Raw genomic sequence first — 18,567 nt, forward strand, 5'->3', positions numbered from 1 at the left:
CTTCAAGGTTTTCTGAAGTGCAGGCAACCCCCTCTCAACCCCCCACCCTATTAATGCCTCTCCAGCCTTGGTGCTGAAAGCTTGTCTGGAGAGGAGATGGGGACCTCCACATGAATAGTCTGGCAAAAGACAACTTGTCAGAAAAAAATAGACAGGTGTCCCACAAAATGACAGTTTGTCAGTATTGCAAAGCTTTGCATTTAGTCAAGTATAATTACTATCAAGCCCCAACATGCGTAAGCAGTAAAGTAGCACATGTGGTGTCTTCGTGACACTTCCTGTCCACTTTCCATTGTTAACAACTTAGTTCTCATGATATCGCAACACTATCGTCGCCAAATTCCCACTCCCCTCACATTCTCCCTTCTCATTGTCACCTTTTCTTCCTCATTCCCACTGCCGTTCCTTGCATTCCCATAAATCTCTTCCCAGTGCACTCCGGCACACAAGCCTTGTCCGTTCCAATTATGACCAGCTCGTCCAGCCGCCGGCTCACACACACATATACACGCACACACACACACTGCGCACACAAGCCTGTTCTCATCAATTAGGCATTAACCTCCTAAAACAAAGGGCCTCTTGACGAGCGGCCCATTGCAGGACATGTGAGGTACTTCCTCTCCAGCGCTTCCCATCCACAGGATGACACATTCATACTTTTTTTTTTTTTTTTGGCCACAAAACAAATCTGTGCACAAAATGTCCACAACTCAACAAATCAATGGAGAATAATAGGAAGTTAGCATGCAATGCTAACTGGCTGTGTCACGCTGATTATAAGCTTCACTTGTGATGTATTTTTATGAACACTGATTGCCCAAATGAATGAACTTAAGACATATACAGTACTGTACATATTAGCATCGGTACATCAATTCCCCTTTTGTCTACAGGAGGCAAAAGTGAGCCACTGTGGTAGTTTATGGGAGTGGGACAGCCAGAAGAAGTAGCCCTATGGTAAGAAAAGTTAGCTTTGTGTCATAGAATTAAATATTTGGGGTGCTGAAAAAAAAATCTGAATCTTATTTATTCAAATTCTAAATCTATTCATAATTTTCAAAAATACATTAAAAAAACATATTTTTCTTAGGAATTCATACATCCATCCATTTTCTACCACTAGTCCCTTTAGGTTGCGATCAGCAACGCGCGGCTCTTTATCGCCACTCTAGTGGCTCACTTGAGCTTTTTCAAAAATGTATGAAAATGTAAAAAGGATGAAGGAAACATTTTTTTTGTTTGTTTTAATATGGTTTCTGTAGGAGGACAAACTTGACACAAACCTTCCTAATTGTTAGAAATCCCACTGTTTACATTAAACATGCTTCACTGATATGAGTATTTGGCGCGCCCCATTTTGTCCTGATTTCGGAAGTCCTCGAACACACCGTAGTTTGTTTGCATGTACAACTTTCCTTGATGCGGCCACAGAAAGATGTGTTTTATGCCACTCCTTCTTTGTCTCTATTTGTCCATCAAATGTTTTATGCTGTGCGTGAATGCACAAAGGTGAGCTTTGTTGATGTTATTGACTTGAGTGGAATGCTAATCAGACATATTTGGTCACTGCATGACTGCAAGCTAATCGATGCTGACATGCTATTTATGCTAGCTGTATGTACATAATTAGACTGACCATACGTCCTCTTTTCCCCAGACATGTCATTTTTTGCGGGGCTGTCCGGGCGGGATTTCTTAAATGCCTCGAATGTCCGGCATTTTGAGTCAGGGTTGCGTGTATTTTCAATGTACGTCCAGGGTTAAGAAGGGGTTAAAAACAAAACAAATTGTGAAGGTGTGCGCATGCAGCAGCATTCGTGAGGGAGGGGCAGAGACAAGAGAGAGCAAGAGAGCGAGGGAGTGGATTGATTGACATACTTGCCAACCCTCCCGATTTTCCCGGGAGACTCCCGAATTTTAGTGCCTCTCCCGAAAATCTTCTGGGGCAACCATTCTCCCTAATTTCTCCTGATTTCCATCCAGACAATAATATTGGAGGCGTGCCTTAAAGGCACTGCCTTTGCGTGCCGGCCCAGTCACATGATATTTACGGCTTTTCACACACACACACGTGAATGCAAAGCATACTTGATCAACAGCCATACAGGTCACACTGAGGGTTGCTGTATAAACAACTTTAACACTGTTATAAATATGCACCACACTGTGAACCCACACCAAACAAGAATGACAAACACATTTCGGGAGAACATCCGCACCGTAACATAACATAAACACAACAGAACAAATACCCAGAACCCCTTGCAGCACTAACTCTTCCGGGACGCTACAATATACACCCCCCCTAACCCCCCACCTCATATATATATATACACAATCAGAATCAGAATCAGAAATACTTTATTAATCCCTGAGGGGAAATTAAAATTTAGAGGTTATTTTGAATATTTCTACCTCTGCACTTTTTTCCAAAACTGTGAATGTTACAGAATATAAGTGTGACTTATTTTGTTATACTGTCAAGCAGTGTTGGCGTTAACGCACTTTTTGTGTCTTTTTAACGCATTGAAATCAGAAAAGACGCAGATTTTTTTTTTTACCATTTGCGGCCCACAGCTAATGTTTTAAAGGCCCACGGCACATTCTAAAAATACTATTAAAATAAACAAAAACATAACAAAAGTGAAATTAAAAAGCTTAAAGGTGAAATGTAATTTAGAAAAAGTTGCAATGTAGACTAACAAAACAAAGCTGTTTTTTTTTCTTTCAAACTGTCGTTGCTCAAAACATAATATTGAATCAAAATCAATGTTATTATGAATTATTGACCTATCCAAGGTTCCGATTACGTCACATCAAATATTCCACTTTGAAAAAATATTTTTGGTGGAAGATTTTGCATATTTTGTGTGTTTGCCATAAAAAAAGCATAGTTTTGTTTGACAAAAAAGGGCGGAAAACAAACAAACAAAAAAACAACATAAAAAAACCAAACATTTTGAAATGAGGAATAGATCTGAAGTTGATGTAGACTCCAGAGATTTAAGCGTTAAATATAAAATGTATGTATTACTGTGGGACCCATTTTTATGACTTGATGGGGTCCATGGGACCCCATTTTGAAAATTCCTAGCGCCAGCACTGCTGTCAACAGAGGAGAAAAAATGCTTTATTTAAACAAATATATTATTTATAAAGCAAGTTCAAGTATCATTGGCAAATGTTCACCTAGTCCCGGCCTTGGCACGCATTTGTGTCCTCTTTTTGGGATTTCAGAATATGGTTAGCCTATACATAATGCATCATTATGCCTCGTATTTTAGGTATATTTGAGCTAATTTTATTTGTAGTTTTCCTTTCCTTCAACTTGAACACACACATCTTTACCTTTGGCCATTCTAAGCCAGTCATTTCCAGGAGTTATCACACCCTCTGAAAAGCCTCCGTTTTAGTAACGTTTTCCAATGTTGTAAAAATGTGTAGAATAAATATTACATTATAACATTTCTGTCAACAAAGATTTGCATCAACCTGTGACACAGTCATTTTGATAGTAGTCTAATATAGCTAATATAGACACATCATGTGTTGCCTTCAATTTAACACTTATATAAGGCTTTACATTTTTTGCGGCTCCAGACAGAATTTATTTTTGTATTTTTGGTCAGATATGACTCTTTCAACATTTTGGGTTGCCGACCCCTGCTTAAGGTGTACATCGTCGTAAGGCCAACACAGATAGACAGAAAAGCTTTCACGCTCACATTCACACACTCAATTTTGTGTCTTTTTTGCCATCTTGGGGGATGTCAAAATCGACAAGCCTCTCGGTCCATGGCCACATTTGTCTACTACTAGGTTAGAGATGCATGAATTGTAATCTAGAATTTACTTTTAGCAAGTTTGAGGCAAAGCAAAAGCATCTGCCAGCTCAACATGTTACCAATAGCAGCGTAAGCTAGCATTAGCTCACTGCTATCAATGCTATCTTTGTTGGAGTCTATATTAACAATATCACTTATATTTGGTTAATTTTGAGGTCATGACATGTAAATGGAATATTGTTGGATATTTTTTAGACGGTATAATGGCCGCAATAGAGGACCCTCGATCTGTTGACTCAATTGTGCGCTATTTATTTACGATTTCGAATGCATATAAAATAGCCAAGCATTTGTGTTCATGTCTAACATAAGGATTGTGAATGATCAATAGCAAATCTCTTTCCAATTTTTGCGTTTTTCCAGTATGACTGATCTGATAATATGGTCAGAGTGCAGAAGCGTTCCTCCAGTGACGCACAATCTACGGAAATTACCGAAGATATTTGGAGCAGAATATTAAAAATGGCTGACCGAATTTGTGGCATTTTGTGGTTTCACATATTTTGCGGATTGTAAAGGCAATTGGATATGGTTTAATGGATACAATGAAACAAGCGCATAAAGTAAACTTGTTTTTCCAATCTACTTGTACTTTAAGAGGGTGAGATGTGGTTATATTTGGAATCTAGGAACGCCTTCAGAAACAAACATCATGCAGACAGACTAAAAAAACGGGTTATGAAAGTGACTGTGTAGCAAGATTTACACCAAAGCATATCCAACAACTTTTATCTGGGCCACAAGGAAGTCTTTTTAAATGTAATCATCATAGGTCCCCTAATCAATGTTTTACATTTAACCTTTGCGGAAGCAACCACCTAAAATGGGGACATTGTTCATCATTTATTGACCGAGTCTGCTACTTACTGCATTTTCAGGTATTTCTTTCAAATTTGTCATTTATAATTGAAAAAACACTGTATAGTCATACTTTTAAGTGACTGTTTCTACTTCTGAAAATCTTTTTATTACTGGTAGATGTTTGCGACAGATTATTTCGCAAACAGTTGCAACACACCGTCTTTGTTGGCAGCGCAGCAAAAAGAACCAACCTGCTTTTGATTTTCCCACAGAGCCGGCGGTGCGAGGAGTGCTCCCCAGCGCTTTGGCACAGTGACTATGTTGGCACAGGCCCAAGCTGCACCCCCGCCACCACACCATCCCCCAGTCCCGGGGCCCTGGGAGTGTAATACATGACCAACAAAATCCCACTTCCCATTCCTCTCAAACTTTTCACACCCAGACCCCCTCCCTCCCATGAGGCAGCCCTCAAAAGGGGATTGGGGTGAAATGTCTGCATGACACTTTTCCCATACTGTAATTCCCCATGACTAGTTCAATTTTAGATGAAACTTATTTAAAGTTTTCCTTAAGCTTTTAAGTCAGTTATAAATTGTGCCATTAAAGTCACTGGGGGGCTCCATTCACTCTTTAAATGAATTTTAAAGGGGAGGTAATAAATATGAAGGCTGATTCTGGGAAAAAGCCTGGGCTCGCCCTGCAGCATTGAACAGAAAGCATTTAGGGACGGGCGTGTACGCGTCTGGGTAACATGTAATGACATTATTCTCACCAGGGTGACCCCTCATTGTCGCCGCTCTTTCTTCTTCTGAGCTCGTGAAATTGACATAAGCTTTACAAACATTCCAGGCATTTTTTTCTCAAGGCCGGATTTCTTTGGGAATGTCACCGCAGGGGAAAAGGGGGACAACACACCACCTAGTGATCTCATGAATGAAGTGTGGAATGGGTATCTTAATTGTGTCATTTACAGAATGAAATAATGAGATAACAATAATGATAAGTGACTTAGTGAGTGCTGTGTGTCCGTGATGCCTCCTCCTTCCCATGCAGAAGACTGAGATCTGCAATCTCTTGTTTATACCTGCAGGCAAAAACTTAATATCAATCTATATATTTCCAGAAAAAGACTAAATAGCCTTCTGACCTGTCCAGATGGTTGTCAATGTAGTCCTGCAGCTGTGACACCTGTGCTTCAGCAACGTTTGCTTTGGTGATGAGAAGTTTCTGCTCTCTCTCATAGCTCTCCTGTAACAAATGAGAGTATTTCATATTATACATACGATTAAGTGTCCTATAAGATGATTTTGGACCATTGAGGATTTGCAGTGGTGATATAGTTTCACGTACCAGCGTGGAGTCGGTTATCTCCTTCAGCTGTTCCCTGATGACCAACCAGGATTCTTCGAATATCTTCTCTAGTTTTGGCATCCTGAAGAAAGAGAAGGTATGGTTCTCATGAACACTTCATCACTTTTGTCACGTATCAAAATACAAAAGCGACAACTCACTCCTGGCAGCTTGAAGAGCCAGAAAGAGTTTTAAGGACTGCCACCTGCAAGAGAAATTGCACCCCTCACTTAGTAAAATCCTCCAGGATTTAGAACAAAGAGAAGCAAACACACAGAATTCTGCTACCTGGTTTCGAGCCACCTGCCACTGACTCTCCAGTTTAGACTTGTCTTGCTCAAGCTGCTGGAGAACCTTCTCGGATTCCTCTCTCAGCTCAGTGGGCTCCACGATGAAATACGCTTCTGGAGGTCCAGGGTCCAGACTGTTTTCTGGTTTGGACAAAATCTGCTCTCTCTGAGTCCTACGAACATGATTATGAACATTTATTTTGAGTACACTAATAACCTGTGCCACCAGTAACATTGTGGTCTTAAAGTCACATGTTTTACATTTTAAACAAAGTACTGTATGCAAAAGCAAGTGTATGAAATACCGGTAATCAAAAGTTATTGCAATTGTAGCGCCTTTAGTGTTACTTAGTCAACCAACTTAATGACACAATCGTCCTAGGTTCGTAGTGTTGGTACCCTTATTTTAGAATAAATTACTCTAGAAAATAGTCATAAAAATATAATTGTGGAAGATCAACAATTGAACATTTATTGCTTCACAACAGCTGTCAACACACCACTCATATTATATACAAAACATTTTTCTACAGAAAAAGAGTTCTTCAAAGTGTTGTGTGTAGACTTGCATAATCCCTATTATTACTACTACCCAGGTAGTGTTTTTGTTTTGTTGTGTTCTTATCTGAGTCACTTTGAGGGAATTTGAAGTTTGAGGTCCTCAGACCAGATGCTGCAGCTTGCCAACCTGCGGTGCCATCTTGTCCGCTTGTCTTGTTCCTGGGGTTGGCTCACTACTGAACCATGACAGTTCTGATTCAATCTCGGTCTTTCAAATAAACTATTAAAGCTCAGCAAAAGGCATAACTCGATGCAAAAAGCTCCTTGTGTCTGTCTTTTGCACCAGAGGCTTCTTTAGTGTGTCTGCTTCCTGGCTCATCTAAATAGTGGCAACTGGCGTCAGTGCTTACTAAATGCCACCATGTTGTGGGTTTGGGAATTGCCTCTAATTTACATGGATGGGTTTAGTAACCATATTTTTTACACCGGTTACACCCTCCCCTCCTAAATCCACACGAGCCCTTTCATGCTTTGGTCTTGGGCTCATAAAATAACTATCATAGTCACTAACAGTTTCAAGTGCTTGGTTAAAGTTGGGAAAAATAGTTCGCGCAAAAGTCAATAATTGTATTCCTTAATGAATGTAGTGAAAACGGTCAGGGGGGATGTCGTGATCTACTTGATCACCGTTTGGCATCAATTGTGTCTCCATCTATTTCAGTTTCATTGTCAGGTGCTGCAGATGATGCATTGTCAGGCTCAGCATCTTGTAGAACCTTCACAATATCTCCATTTGCAGGATTTCCCTTGTCATCCGCAAAAGCTCGAATTCCAATTGTCATGTCTGATTCTTCTTCACTTGTCCTATTTAGTGGGGTACTGATTTCTTCAGCAGGAGACTGATTACCCACAACCTCTGACTCAACTCCTTCTACCAAGTTAGGGTGTGTTTCAACAGGACTAGCCAAGGGACTGTCATCTGAACCATCCCAAGACTGGGAGGCTGTGGAACTCAATGGTAGAGGTCAGTGGACCCCAACCACCAGGCCGATTGGTACCGGGCCGCACAAGAAATAAAAAAATAAAAAAAATAAAAAATGTATATTTTATTAAATCAACATAAAAAACACAATTTATACATTATATATCAATATAGATCAATACAGTCTGCAGGGATACAGTCTGTAAGCACACATGATTGTATTTCTTTATGAAAAAAATAAAAATAAAAATATTTATTTTTTATTAAATCAACATAAAAACACAATTTATACATTATATATCAATATAGATCAATACAGTCTGCAGGGATACAGTCCGTAAGCACACATGATTGTATTTCTTTATGAAAAAAAAACTTATTTTTATTTCACCCCCCCTTCTGCCATTTTCGAGTCTTGTAGGGACTCCCCATGAGGATTTGTGATGTCTCCCTCAACTCCTGGACCAGTAATGTGTCGTTAAAGCAAGACAAGTTATAATTTTGGGGTTAAGAATCCCCCTTATGACATTTAAGCAAACAAAAAAAAAAGGGGGGAAAAATTAAGTTTTTCGCTATTTTCAGGTCTTGTTGCGACTCCCGATGAGGATTTGGAACGTCTCCCTCAAATCCAGGAGCAGTAATGTGCCGTTGAAGCAAGACAATTTTAAATTTTTTTGGGTAAGCATCCCTCCTTGCGATATTTTAGAGAAGAAAAAAAAGGGGGGGAAAAATATAAATGTTCTGCCATTTTTGGTTGTCGTCATAATTTTCCCATGAGAATTTGTGACGACTCCCTCAACTTTAGGACCAGTAATGTGCCATTGAAGTGAGACAATTTTTTAATTTTTTGGGTAAGATTCCCCCTTACGCCATTTAAGCAATATATATTTTGCGAAAATATACTCGAAAAAAGAGGGTTTGGGGGGATAATAATTTTCTGCCATTTTCAGGCAGAAAATTGTGTCGTTAAAGCAAGACAATTTATAATTTTGGGGGTAAAGGTCCCCCCTTACGACATTCAAGCGAAAAAAAGGGGCAAAATATTAGATTTATGCCACTTTCAGGTCTTGTCGGGTCTCCCGATGAGGATTTGGAATGTCTCCCTCAACTTTAGGACCAGTAATATGCCGTTGAAGCAAGACAACTTCAGAATTTTTGGGGGTAAGGGTACCCCCTTATGACATTCAAGCGAAAAAAGTCAAGTTAAAAGGCAATGTCATTTGTAAGGTTCTCTTTTTTTTTTCCATCTAATGAATAGTTATCTAATATTAGTAGGATTCGGAACAAATCAATAAACCTTTTCAAATTTTTGGGGTTAACTTGAAAGTGTTTTTTTTTTTTTTTACAATATAATGTAAATACTGTATTGTATTATGAAAACATATTACAGTGGTAACTCAACTTAAGAGTCCCCCAATTTGAGTGTGTTGAGTTAAGAGCTGTCTCTCAACTAATTGTCGATTTGCACTGCAAAATTGTACAAAGTTTATTTTGTTTAGAGTTTTGGTTGAATTTCATTTTGTACTACTGTAGTATACTACTGTAGTATAGTCTGTAGCCTACCATGTTTACCGTTTGTGAATTACTTTACGAACATACAAGAAAAGACCAAACTTGTGTGGTTACTGGAGGATATTTAGATGTTAACTAGCTATCAAGCTTTGCACAAATAATCGCGCTGCAGGACTGCTTGTATCAGAGCACTTCTATTGGAGATTTTAAAAATAAGATGATTTAATCAAATATATATATATATATTTTTTGCTAATATCGCAGCCCAAATATGAAGCGGCGACGCCCTATACAAGTTGTACACTGACTACTCTAGTACTACAATTTTATCCAAGCTTCATTTCTATATTGTCAATTGAGAATATATAATAAAATGGTTGTTGAAATGTACGAGGTGCACTTACTATCTACTGCAAACAGTCCAAGCCAAAAATATTACCTGTATGCTTTCATTAGGACATGATAGGTCTTGGTAATCCTCTGAAGATTCTTTTTGTAATCTCGAGCGGCGCTAGCGAGCTGTTCCTCGCGAGCTCTGTAGGATGAGCGGACGTCCCTTAACATGTTGTCCACAAACACCTTCAACTTGTTCCCCTCTGATAGCACTTTGTTTCCTCCAAGGCCATCGATATACTCCTAAAGGCAAACATTCAACAGTAGCAAAGGTGCTGTGACTTATTTTAGACGTCTGTATGTGTTTGTGCAGCTACTCACAGTTATGTCCCTTAAATAACACACAAGTCTTGCACGGTATTGCTCATTAAGCTCTTTGACTTGCAGCTGCAGCCTTGCGTTGTCCTCTTCAGCCTTCTTCAACTGGCTCTGACAGCACAAACAAGTCTTAAGAAGTAGCAGCACAGACAGACCACACATTTATCAGAACCATTATGAATACATTCCAATTGAAGGATGTGCCACATTGATACATTTCATGCATTAAAAATGAGAACAGTCCAATTTAGCTTAACATATGCTAAGCTTTCTAAACAAATCATGGCTTTTAGTGCAAGTTTGAGAGTATATGCTCAGCAAAATTGCTTTAGTGTGAGTTTGAGAGTGAGTATATGCTCACCAGACTCTGCTCAGATGGTTTTTGCGGCTCTTTTCCAATCGACTCACTGATGAGTTCAGTTACCACCGCAGCATAGAAGTGACCGAAAACCACATCACAAAAAAGGAAGTTAAGTGACCACAAGAGCAATCAGAGCAGATGAAAACAACCACTATCTTCAGACTGTTTCGTTTTTAGAAAAAAAATCCAAAGCATTCCTCACATCTTCTCCTTGAGTTTCCTCTGCTCTTCTTCATAGCTGCGCTTCATGTCCTCCATCATGTCCTTAATTTCATTCTGGTTTCCCAAAAGCTGAAATACGAACAACAACGGGAGCGAGGCAACCTCAAGTATTATAATGAGGAACTTTTCTTTGAGGCACTTACTGTTTTTTCCATGTTTTTTTGCTCCCTGTTCAAAGCAGCAAGCTCTTCTGGCTATCATGAGTGTGGTCGTGGCTTCAGTCATTCATGAGTTCATTGACAGCATCACTTGAACACTAAAGACCCACCTTGACTCGGTTATGCAACATGCGGCTGATGAGGCCCCTGACTCGGTCCAGCTCCCCATGAAGGCCTTGCGTGGTCTCCTCAGCCCTCTGGTGCTGCTTGGCCAGCTGGCTGCGCAGGGTATCCTGGGCTTGGGCCAAAGTCAGCAGCTCTGCGCTCAGCTCCTTGCTCTGGGCCAGCTCTTTGTGGTGGGCCTCAGCCAGAGCCAGGTAGTTCTTTTTGAGCGAAGCGCACTCTTCGCTGCTTTCTCTGATGACTTTTGAATGACCCTCTGCTGTTTGGATCTTTGCGATCAATTTGTCTCGCTCGGTTTCGAGTTCTGTTATCTCACCTTTTTGGTTCAATATCTAGAATAGGGAGAGAGGATGTAAAAAAAGATACAGGAACATCCTAAACTAGTACTTAAGATTAAAGTACCAATGATTGTCACACACACACTAGATGTGGTGAAATTTGTCCTCTGCATTTGACCCATCCCCTTGGGGAGCAGTGGGGAGCAGTGGGCAGCAGCGGTGCCGCGCCCGGGAATCATTTTGGTGATTTAACCCCCAACTCCAACCCTTTGTTGCTGAGTGCCAAGCAGGGAGGTTATGGGTCCCATTTTTATAGTCTTTCTCAAATAGTTGGGCTCAGTGAGGTGCAGGATTTTCAGTATTAGCGTCTTTGATACACAAGCCTCCAGTTAGATAGCAGCAGCGTTCAAACTAATCAACAGGCTGTTTTCTTAAATAGGTATTTCTGACAGGAATGAAAAGAAAAAGCAGGAGACATCAGAGCCATAGAATTTACTGAGACTACAGTAGGAAATGAGGAAAGACCAGTATGTGTTTAACGCCTAAACACTCTGGCAGAACCAAACACCTAAAGTGTAACAGCATTTCCTCGATATTTCTGGCAGAAGTACTCCAATTCTGTCACATTTAACGAGTGCCAATGATACAATGTCACGGTCTGGAAGGAAGCTTTGAGGCGCGATCCCACGAAGCAGCAGACTGAAGGCAGACAGTGAGTAAAATAATATGATTTAATATACTAAAGAAAAGGTACTCACAAGGGAGTGGGAGAACACATAACTAGAGTGGGGGGGGAAGCAAAAGAAGGCGAGTGCAAATTTAACTGTACCAGACACAGGACTTTTTTTTAGTAGGAAACATCTTGTGTACATTAAGCAAAGCAGAACAATAGGCAACGATCTGACACAGTCTGGAAAAGGACTGAAATAGGAGACTGTTAGCAACCGGGGACAGGTATGTCCTGGTTGCCAATCAATGACCGGTGTGGGAGCCAGCACTCAGCAGATAGACAGGGGAAGTGAAACTACAAAATAAGAGTACTTGACAGGAACGTAAACACCACACAAACAGGAAAAAAACGTAAGTCAAAAACAGTCACAAGGGTGTGACATATAAACTATTATCTAAAACACCTTAAAAACTAGTAGCCTGACCTTGTTTTTTAGTTCCAATGTCTCCTCCTCAAACTGAGCTCTCATCTTGTTCACTTGAAGCTTCTCCTCCACAAGCTCCTTTGATAGCTACAGAAACGGTACAATACATGTATACTGTATATTTCTGGTTGCCGGATGCATTTAATAATCTTACATTATAAATACCTTAAGCTTCTCCTCTTCACTTTGGACAAACCTGTTGGACAGATCTGTGTTGGAGGTGGACAGGTGAGCAGCTCTGCTCTCCAAGTAATCCACTTTAATGGAGAGGCGCTCATTTTTGTCTTCTGGCTGCAAGGTAAAAAGTACAATGTATTATAAACCAAAATGACTGTAAAATTCTACCTTTAACTTACATTTTCCACTTTAGTTTTGTCCTGAGCTTGATTTGGAGACGTATCTGTGTCCATCTTTACAAGTTACTTAGTCAAGAGTTTGTTACTCATCTTGTATCCAACAACAGAATGTTGCCATGGTTCAGTACAACACAATCTTTCTCAACAAACACAAAACGAGAATTTTATTTGCAAAACAGAAACAAAATATATTTCTACATTGGTGATGTAGAACAAAGAAAAATATTGTCTACAGTATCACAAAATATACAATTACAGTCCAGACAGCACCACAGCAGTAATCTGCAGCCTGTCTTGTGGCTTAACATAAGACAACAGCGCCCTCTTGTGACCAAAGTCCTGGCAACGTTTAAACCTTTCTTTAAACAAATCTTTAGGATTTTATAGATAAACATGTGAGTTTTTAGGGCATGTTCAGGTCCTCCTCCACCTCATCCTCCTCCTTATCATGATATTTGTGGTCCCCAGAATCCATAGTGAAACCCATCTGTTTGTGCAAGGCGTCCAAATTTGCCTGTTTAACATAATATGTGATATTCTGTGACGACATCAGCTTCTGGAGGTCCTCCAGCTTGCTGTAGGCCTACAGGAAAACATATAATTACAACAATTCACACCAGACTTTAATGACCCGTATTCAGATAGTTACCTACCGCTTTGAAATTGCCGTGCTGACAATAATGGTCGATCAAGAAGCTAAAGACATCCCCGACCCTGACAGCAGTGTCCAACTCGGGCTCCTCCAATAAGACACCACATATTCTCAAGGCCTCATCAGCATCTTCTGGCATTAATCTACACACGAGAGACAATAATCTAGTTTCAGAACAAATATGTCTTGGCTTGTGTGGATGCAAAGTGTCATAGGCACAAGGTAGTGTATTTGCAGTGTCTCGGCATTGCTATGAGGCTCAATTTCTCAATTATTTCTTCTTGAGCATTTGGGTTCAATGACAGAATTTATCAAAATTCACATAACTTCTGATACATATTTTTACCTGCGTGCATGAACAAACTGCTCAATGAGGGTGATTTTACGCTGCAGCTCGGCCATTTTGGCCTCCTGTTGTCCGTCTGCATTCCTTGCTTTAGACAGGCATTTGACCGCCTCACTTAAAGTATCCAAAGCCTTCTCATAGCTCCGATAATCATCAATTTCCACCTTTGAAATGTACGTATTATAGGGTCATTTAAAGTGACAATCTTTTGTGGCACAGACTAATGTCTTGCTATCTTACCTGTGCACAGGTTTCATAGAAACCACCGAGCAGGTGTGGTGCGTCGCCTTTTGTGTAGAAAGAAATTATGGTCTTCAAGATCTCTGGATTTTCCCAGTCTACTGACTGGAGGTAGTTGGCGGCCATGACATAAAGTTCCTTCTGACGACAAAAGTTGGCAAAACGTATGATTCTCTTTGTGTCGCCTGACTTGAGGAGCGTCCTCATTGCCTGTAAGTGAAACAAAAGAACAGTAGAAATGCTTATTTGAGGACAACCACAACATACATAACCAAACAGTCTATTTTTCACAATATATAATGTACATGTACAAAACCCAAAACCAGTGAAGTTGGCACGTTGTGTAAATCGTAAATAAAAACAGAACACAATGATTTGGAAATCCTTTTCAACCTATATTCAATTGAATACACTGTAAAGACAAGATACTTATCGTTCGAACTGGTAAACTGTTGTTTTTTGAAAATATTAGCTCATTTGGAATTTGATGCCTGCAACATGTTTCAAAAAAGCTGGCACAAGTGGCAAAAAAGGCTGAGAAAGTTGAGGAATGTTCATCAAACACTTATTTGTAACATCCCACAGGTGAACAGGCCAATTGGGAACAGGTGAGTGCCATGATTGGGTATAGAAGCAGCTTCCATGAAATGCTCAGTCATTCACAAACAAGGACGGGGAAAGGGTCACCACGTTGTGAACAAATGTGTGAGCAAATTGTCAAACAGTTTAAAAACAACATTTCTCAACAAGCTATTGCAAAAAATTTAGGGATTTCACCATTTACGGTCCGTAATATCATCAAACGGTTCAGACAATCTGGAGAAATCATGGCAAGGTTGAAAACCAACATTGAATGTCCGTAACCTTTGATCCCTCAGCCGGTACAGCATCAAAAAGCGACATCAGTGTGTAAAGGATATCACCACATGGGCTCAGGAACACTTCAGAAAACCACTGTCAGTAACTACAGTTCGTCGCTACATCTGTAAGTGTAAGTTAAAACTCTACTATGCAAAGCGAAAGCCATTTATCAACAAAACCCAGAAACGCCGCCGGCTTTGCTGGGCCCGAGCTCATCTAAGATAGACTATACAAAGTGGCAAAGTGTTCTGTGGTCTGACGAGTCCACATTTCAAATTGTTTTTGGAAACTGTGGACGTCGTGTCCTCCGGACCAAAGAGGAAAAGAATACTGTTATAGGCGCAACGTTCAAAAGCCAGCATCTGTGACAGTATGGGGTTGTACTAGTGCCCAAGGCATGGGTAACTTACACATCTGTGAAGGCACCATTAATGCTGAAAGGTATATACAAGTTTGGAGCAACATATGTAGCCATCCAAGCAACGTCTTTTTCATGGACGCCCCTGCTCATTTCAGCAAGACAATGCCAAGCCACATTCTGCACGTGTTACAACAGCGTGGCTTCGTAGTAAAATAATGTGGGTACTAGACTGGCCTGCCAGTAGTCCAGACCTGTCTCCCATTGAAAATGTGTGGTGCATTATGAAGTGTAAAATAGGACAACGGAGACCCCGGACTGTTGAACAACTTAAGCTGTACATCAAGCAAGAATGGGAAATAAGTCCACCTGAAAAGCTTCAAAAATTGGTCTCCTCAGTTCCCAAACGTTTACTGAGTGTTGTTAAAAGGAAAGGCCATGTAACACAGTGGTAAAAATGCCCCTGTGCCAACTTTTTTGCAATGTGTTGCTGCCATTAAATTCTAAGTTAATAAATATTTACAAAAATAAATTAAGTTTCTCAGTTTAACCATTTAATATCTTGTCTTTGCAGTGTGTTCAGTTGAATATAAGTTGAAAAGGAATTACAAATCATTGTATTCTGTTTTAATTTACAATTTACACAACGTGCCAATTTCACTGGTTTTGGGTTTTGTAGCTTAACGGTAAGTTGTCTAACAGAGCAACCAGGTTCCAACAATAATGTTAGAACAGGTATTTTTTTATTTTATTTTTTCATTTTATTTTATTTTTTATAATGTCCTGTCCAGCTTCTCAGGCAAATCATTTAGTTGATGTAGATGCCCATATCGGCTGTTCAGATTTACTTTACAAAAGAGAAGTGTAGAACAGGTATAGTGGTTAGAGTGTCCGCCCTGAGATCGGTAGGTTGTGAGTTCAAACCCCGGCCGAGTCATACCAAAGACTACAAAAATGGGACCCATTACCTCCCTGCTTGACACTCAGCATCAAGGGTTGAAATTGGGGGTTAAATCACCAAAAATTATTCCCGGGCGCGGCACCGCTGCTGCCCACTGCTCCCCTCACCTCCCAGGGGGTGAACAAGGGGATGGGTCAAATGCAGAGGACAAATTTCGCCACACCTAGTGTGTGTGTGACAATCATTGGTACTTTAACTTTAACTTAAAAATAAATTATTAGCGAAGTCCTGACCCCAATCATTAGATTGGATCAGGCTGATATTTGCCTTTTTTAATTCATCTCTACTGTTGTTGTCTATCCACAGTGCACCATTTAAGATATTAATCATCACCGCCACGGCGGAAAATAAACTAAGTTTCTTCCATGTAACATTATCACTGGAGAACTAGAGGAAAGTTAATGGCTAAGCATGCTATACACACATACAATGAGCAGGACAACACAAGACGCTAACCGCTAAAGCTTCAATGTGAAGCAGGGGTGCTCGATCCAGATGTTGATACTATCGATACCTAGTATAGTATTGTATATAAATGATAAAAAGTAGCCACTTCATTTTGTTAAAAAAATGTATGTAGCATTTAATACCATAGATTTAATACATTTGATTTAAATATTAATACCAAATTCTAAATTCATAGGATAAACTTTATTAAAATGGGTTGCGTTTACTATCTTTCAGTTCTATAATCTATTGCTAAAGTCTCGGATCGGGACTCGAAATCGGGTCGGATCTGAGGCCAACAAATCGGATTGGGGGCCAAAAATGTTGATCGGAATTTCTTTATCAATTGTTATCAAAACGCATGATCCAGGGAATAAACAAATACATTTCAGTCTAGGACAGTCTAGGAGGAAGTCTATGGTAGATGACAAACAGTCAAAATGGTAAATCATTGCCAATTATTGCTCAGGTATTTTTCCAACGCCCTGCAGTGGGAGTTTTCAACATTGAACATGTATCAAAAATGGTAATCATTTAGTCAGTACATTTTTAAGTATCTTTAATTTCCTACCTTGAGTTTGTTTCCGGCCTGAGTGAATTTCTTGGAGGCCAAGTGGTAGTTCCCCTGACGCACAAAGCACTCCGCTATCCTCTCCAGCAACTCCTTGTGAGCCTCTTCGGACAACTCTTTGGTATCAGTCACAGTCATTTTCTCTGCCAGCTCCTCTGTGATGGTCAGGTTCTCATTTACACACACCTCTAGAGCTTGAGGGTACTGCAATCATGAACACGGTACATTAATAATTGGTGTGATCAGACCATAAATGCACAGATTGGAGTAGTACCTTCTTGGCTGCAATGAGAAGCTCCACAGCTCTTTTATACTGGGAATGCTGGATAAAGAATTCAGAGCAACGTGCCAGAAGGGCAGGATCTGAGTTCTCGTTCAGATCCTCGGCAACCATCTGAAGAGCAGCGAACTGCTGGGTAGCAAAGGCCACTTCCAGAGCTTTGGAGACATAACCAGCCTACAAAATAGAACATTGGTCCAATAATGGGTGCAATACTGCCCTCTTGTGAAATAATGTGGAAGGCAAGGACAAAATGAGCTGTAGGTTTCTGGAGTCAACCGACATGACGTACTTTGTGATAGAGTGAAACTGCTCTGTCCAAGTGGATGCCTTTCTCCTCGTAATAACAGGCAGCTTCCATCATGTCCTCTGGGTTACTGAGCAGAGCCAAGTTCATCAACTGGTCGTCCAAGCCATTCTCCTACTCAGAGAATAAGAAACAACACAAGTCAAAATTCCGTCCAAAGAGGCCAAAAAACATTGAAATATCTCAGAACTTTTGAGAAAATGGATCCTCATAGTGAAAAAACACATGAGCTTACCTTACAAAGTCGTATGGCATTGTTGTAGGCCTGAGCTCGAGTGTAGAAGTGGACGGCTTGTTTGATGTCATCATGACCCTCGTAGTGCCTTGCCAGGTGGTACGACGCTGCCCTGTCACCTGTATCGATGGCTATATCTGATGCCTGGTAGAAAAAAATCAAGTTAATGCATTCAATAATCGTGACAAAAACATTGGATCATCAAAAATGAAATTAATTTCATTTTTGCAATAATCACATGAGATTCAATACAAAAGCTTCAGCCAATAATTTTTTTTACAGAAATAACAATATTTCATTTCAAGTATTGCTGTATTGACCCGGATATAACACTACTAATAATCTTATTTTCCAAGAAAAAAATTGTTTTTATTCAGGGCCTACTCTAGACAGATTATCACATGCAAACCAACAGGTGGCACCAAACAGCTTTACACCAAGCAGAAATGTTTTTCCTGTCACTACCAGTTGCAGTACCCGGACAGCTGCAACAGCCACACCAAAAGAACATGAGCAAGTTAGCAAACAACAGACAAGGAGGTACACTGCAAATTGTAAGACAAAGGTGATTAATGAAGCACAGACATCAAACTGTTACACTTTCTTCGTATGTGTTTTCGTCGAAAAAAGAGTGGTCGTCTTATATTCGGGTCAGTGTAGTT

The 18,567-nt window shown here is 40.1% G+C and overlaps 2 protein-coding genes across 3 annotated transcripts in view; both read right to left on the reverse strand.

The window, feature by feature from the left end:
- Positions 1-5,164: 5,164 nt before the first annotated feature.
- ccdc78 (coiled-coil domain containing 78) lies at positions 5,165-12,787 on the reverse strand. Its single transcript, XM_062055897.1, has 14 exons — positions 12,648-12,787; positions 12,457-12,582; positions 12,292-12,378; positions 10,847-11,191; positions 10,722-10,772; positions 10,559-10,647; positions 10,357-10,402; positions 9,999-10,106; positions 9,724-9,920; positions 6,288-6,462; positions 6,161-6,204; positions 6,000-6,081; positions 5,797-5,897; positions 5,165-5,733 (listed from the first exon to the last, which is right to left on the reverse strand). Exons 1-14 carry the CDS (start codon positions 12,699-12,701, stop codon positions 5,658-5,660), a joined length of 1,581 nt encoding a protein of 526 aa, XP_061911881.1. The 5' UTR covers positions 12,702-12,787; the 3' UTR covers positions 5,165-5,657.
- A 6-nt stretch (positions 12,788-12,793) lies between these two features.
- Positions 12,794-18,567, reverse strand: part of ift140 (intraflagellar transport 140 homolog (Chlamydomonas)) — a 49,704-nt gene continuing 43,930 nt past the window's right edge. For both annotated transcript variants that reach the window (XM_062055893.1, XM_062055894.1), the window contains exons 23-30: positions 17,906-18,049; positions 17,656-17,784; positions 17,358-17,540; positions 17,084-17,287; positions 13,886-14,095; positions 13,646-13,809; positions 13,301-13,442; positions 12,794-13,230 (exon numbers count right to left, since the gene is read on the reverse strand). In XM_062055893.1, coding sequence (XP_061911877.1) covers positions 13,051-13,230; positions 13,301-13,442; positions 13,646-13,809; positions 13,886-14,095; positions 17,084-17,287; positions 17,358-17,540; positions 17,656-17,784; positions 17,906-18,049 — 1,356 coding nt within the window. In that variant the 3' untranslated portion in view covers positions 12,794-13,050. The remainder of the gene's footprint in view (positions 13,231-13,300; positions 13,443-13,645; positions 13,810-13,885; positions 14,096-17,083; positions 17,288-17,357; positions 17,541-17,655; positions 17,785-17,905; positions 18,050-18,567) is intronic.

The sequence above is a fragment of the Entelurus aequoreus genome, linkage group LG08, assembly GCF_033978785.1.
Source record: "Entelurus aequoreus isolate RoL-2023_Sb linkage group LG08, RoL_Eaeq_v1.1, whole genome shotgun sequence".
NCBI lineage: Eukaryota > Metazoa > Chordata > Actinopteri > Syngnathiformes > Syngnathidae > Entelurus > Entelurus aequoreus.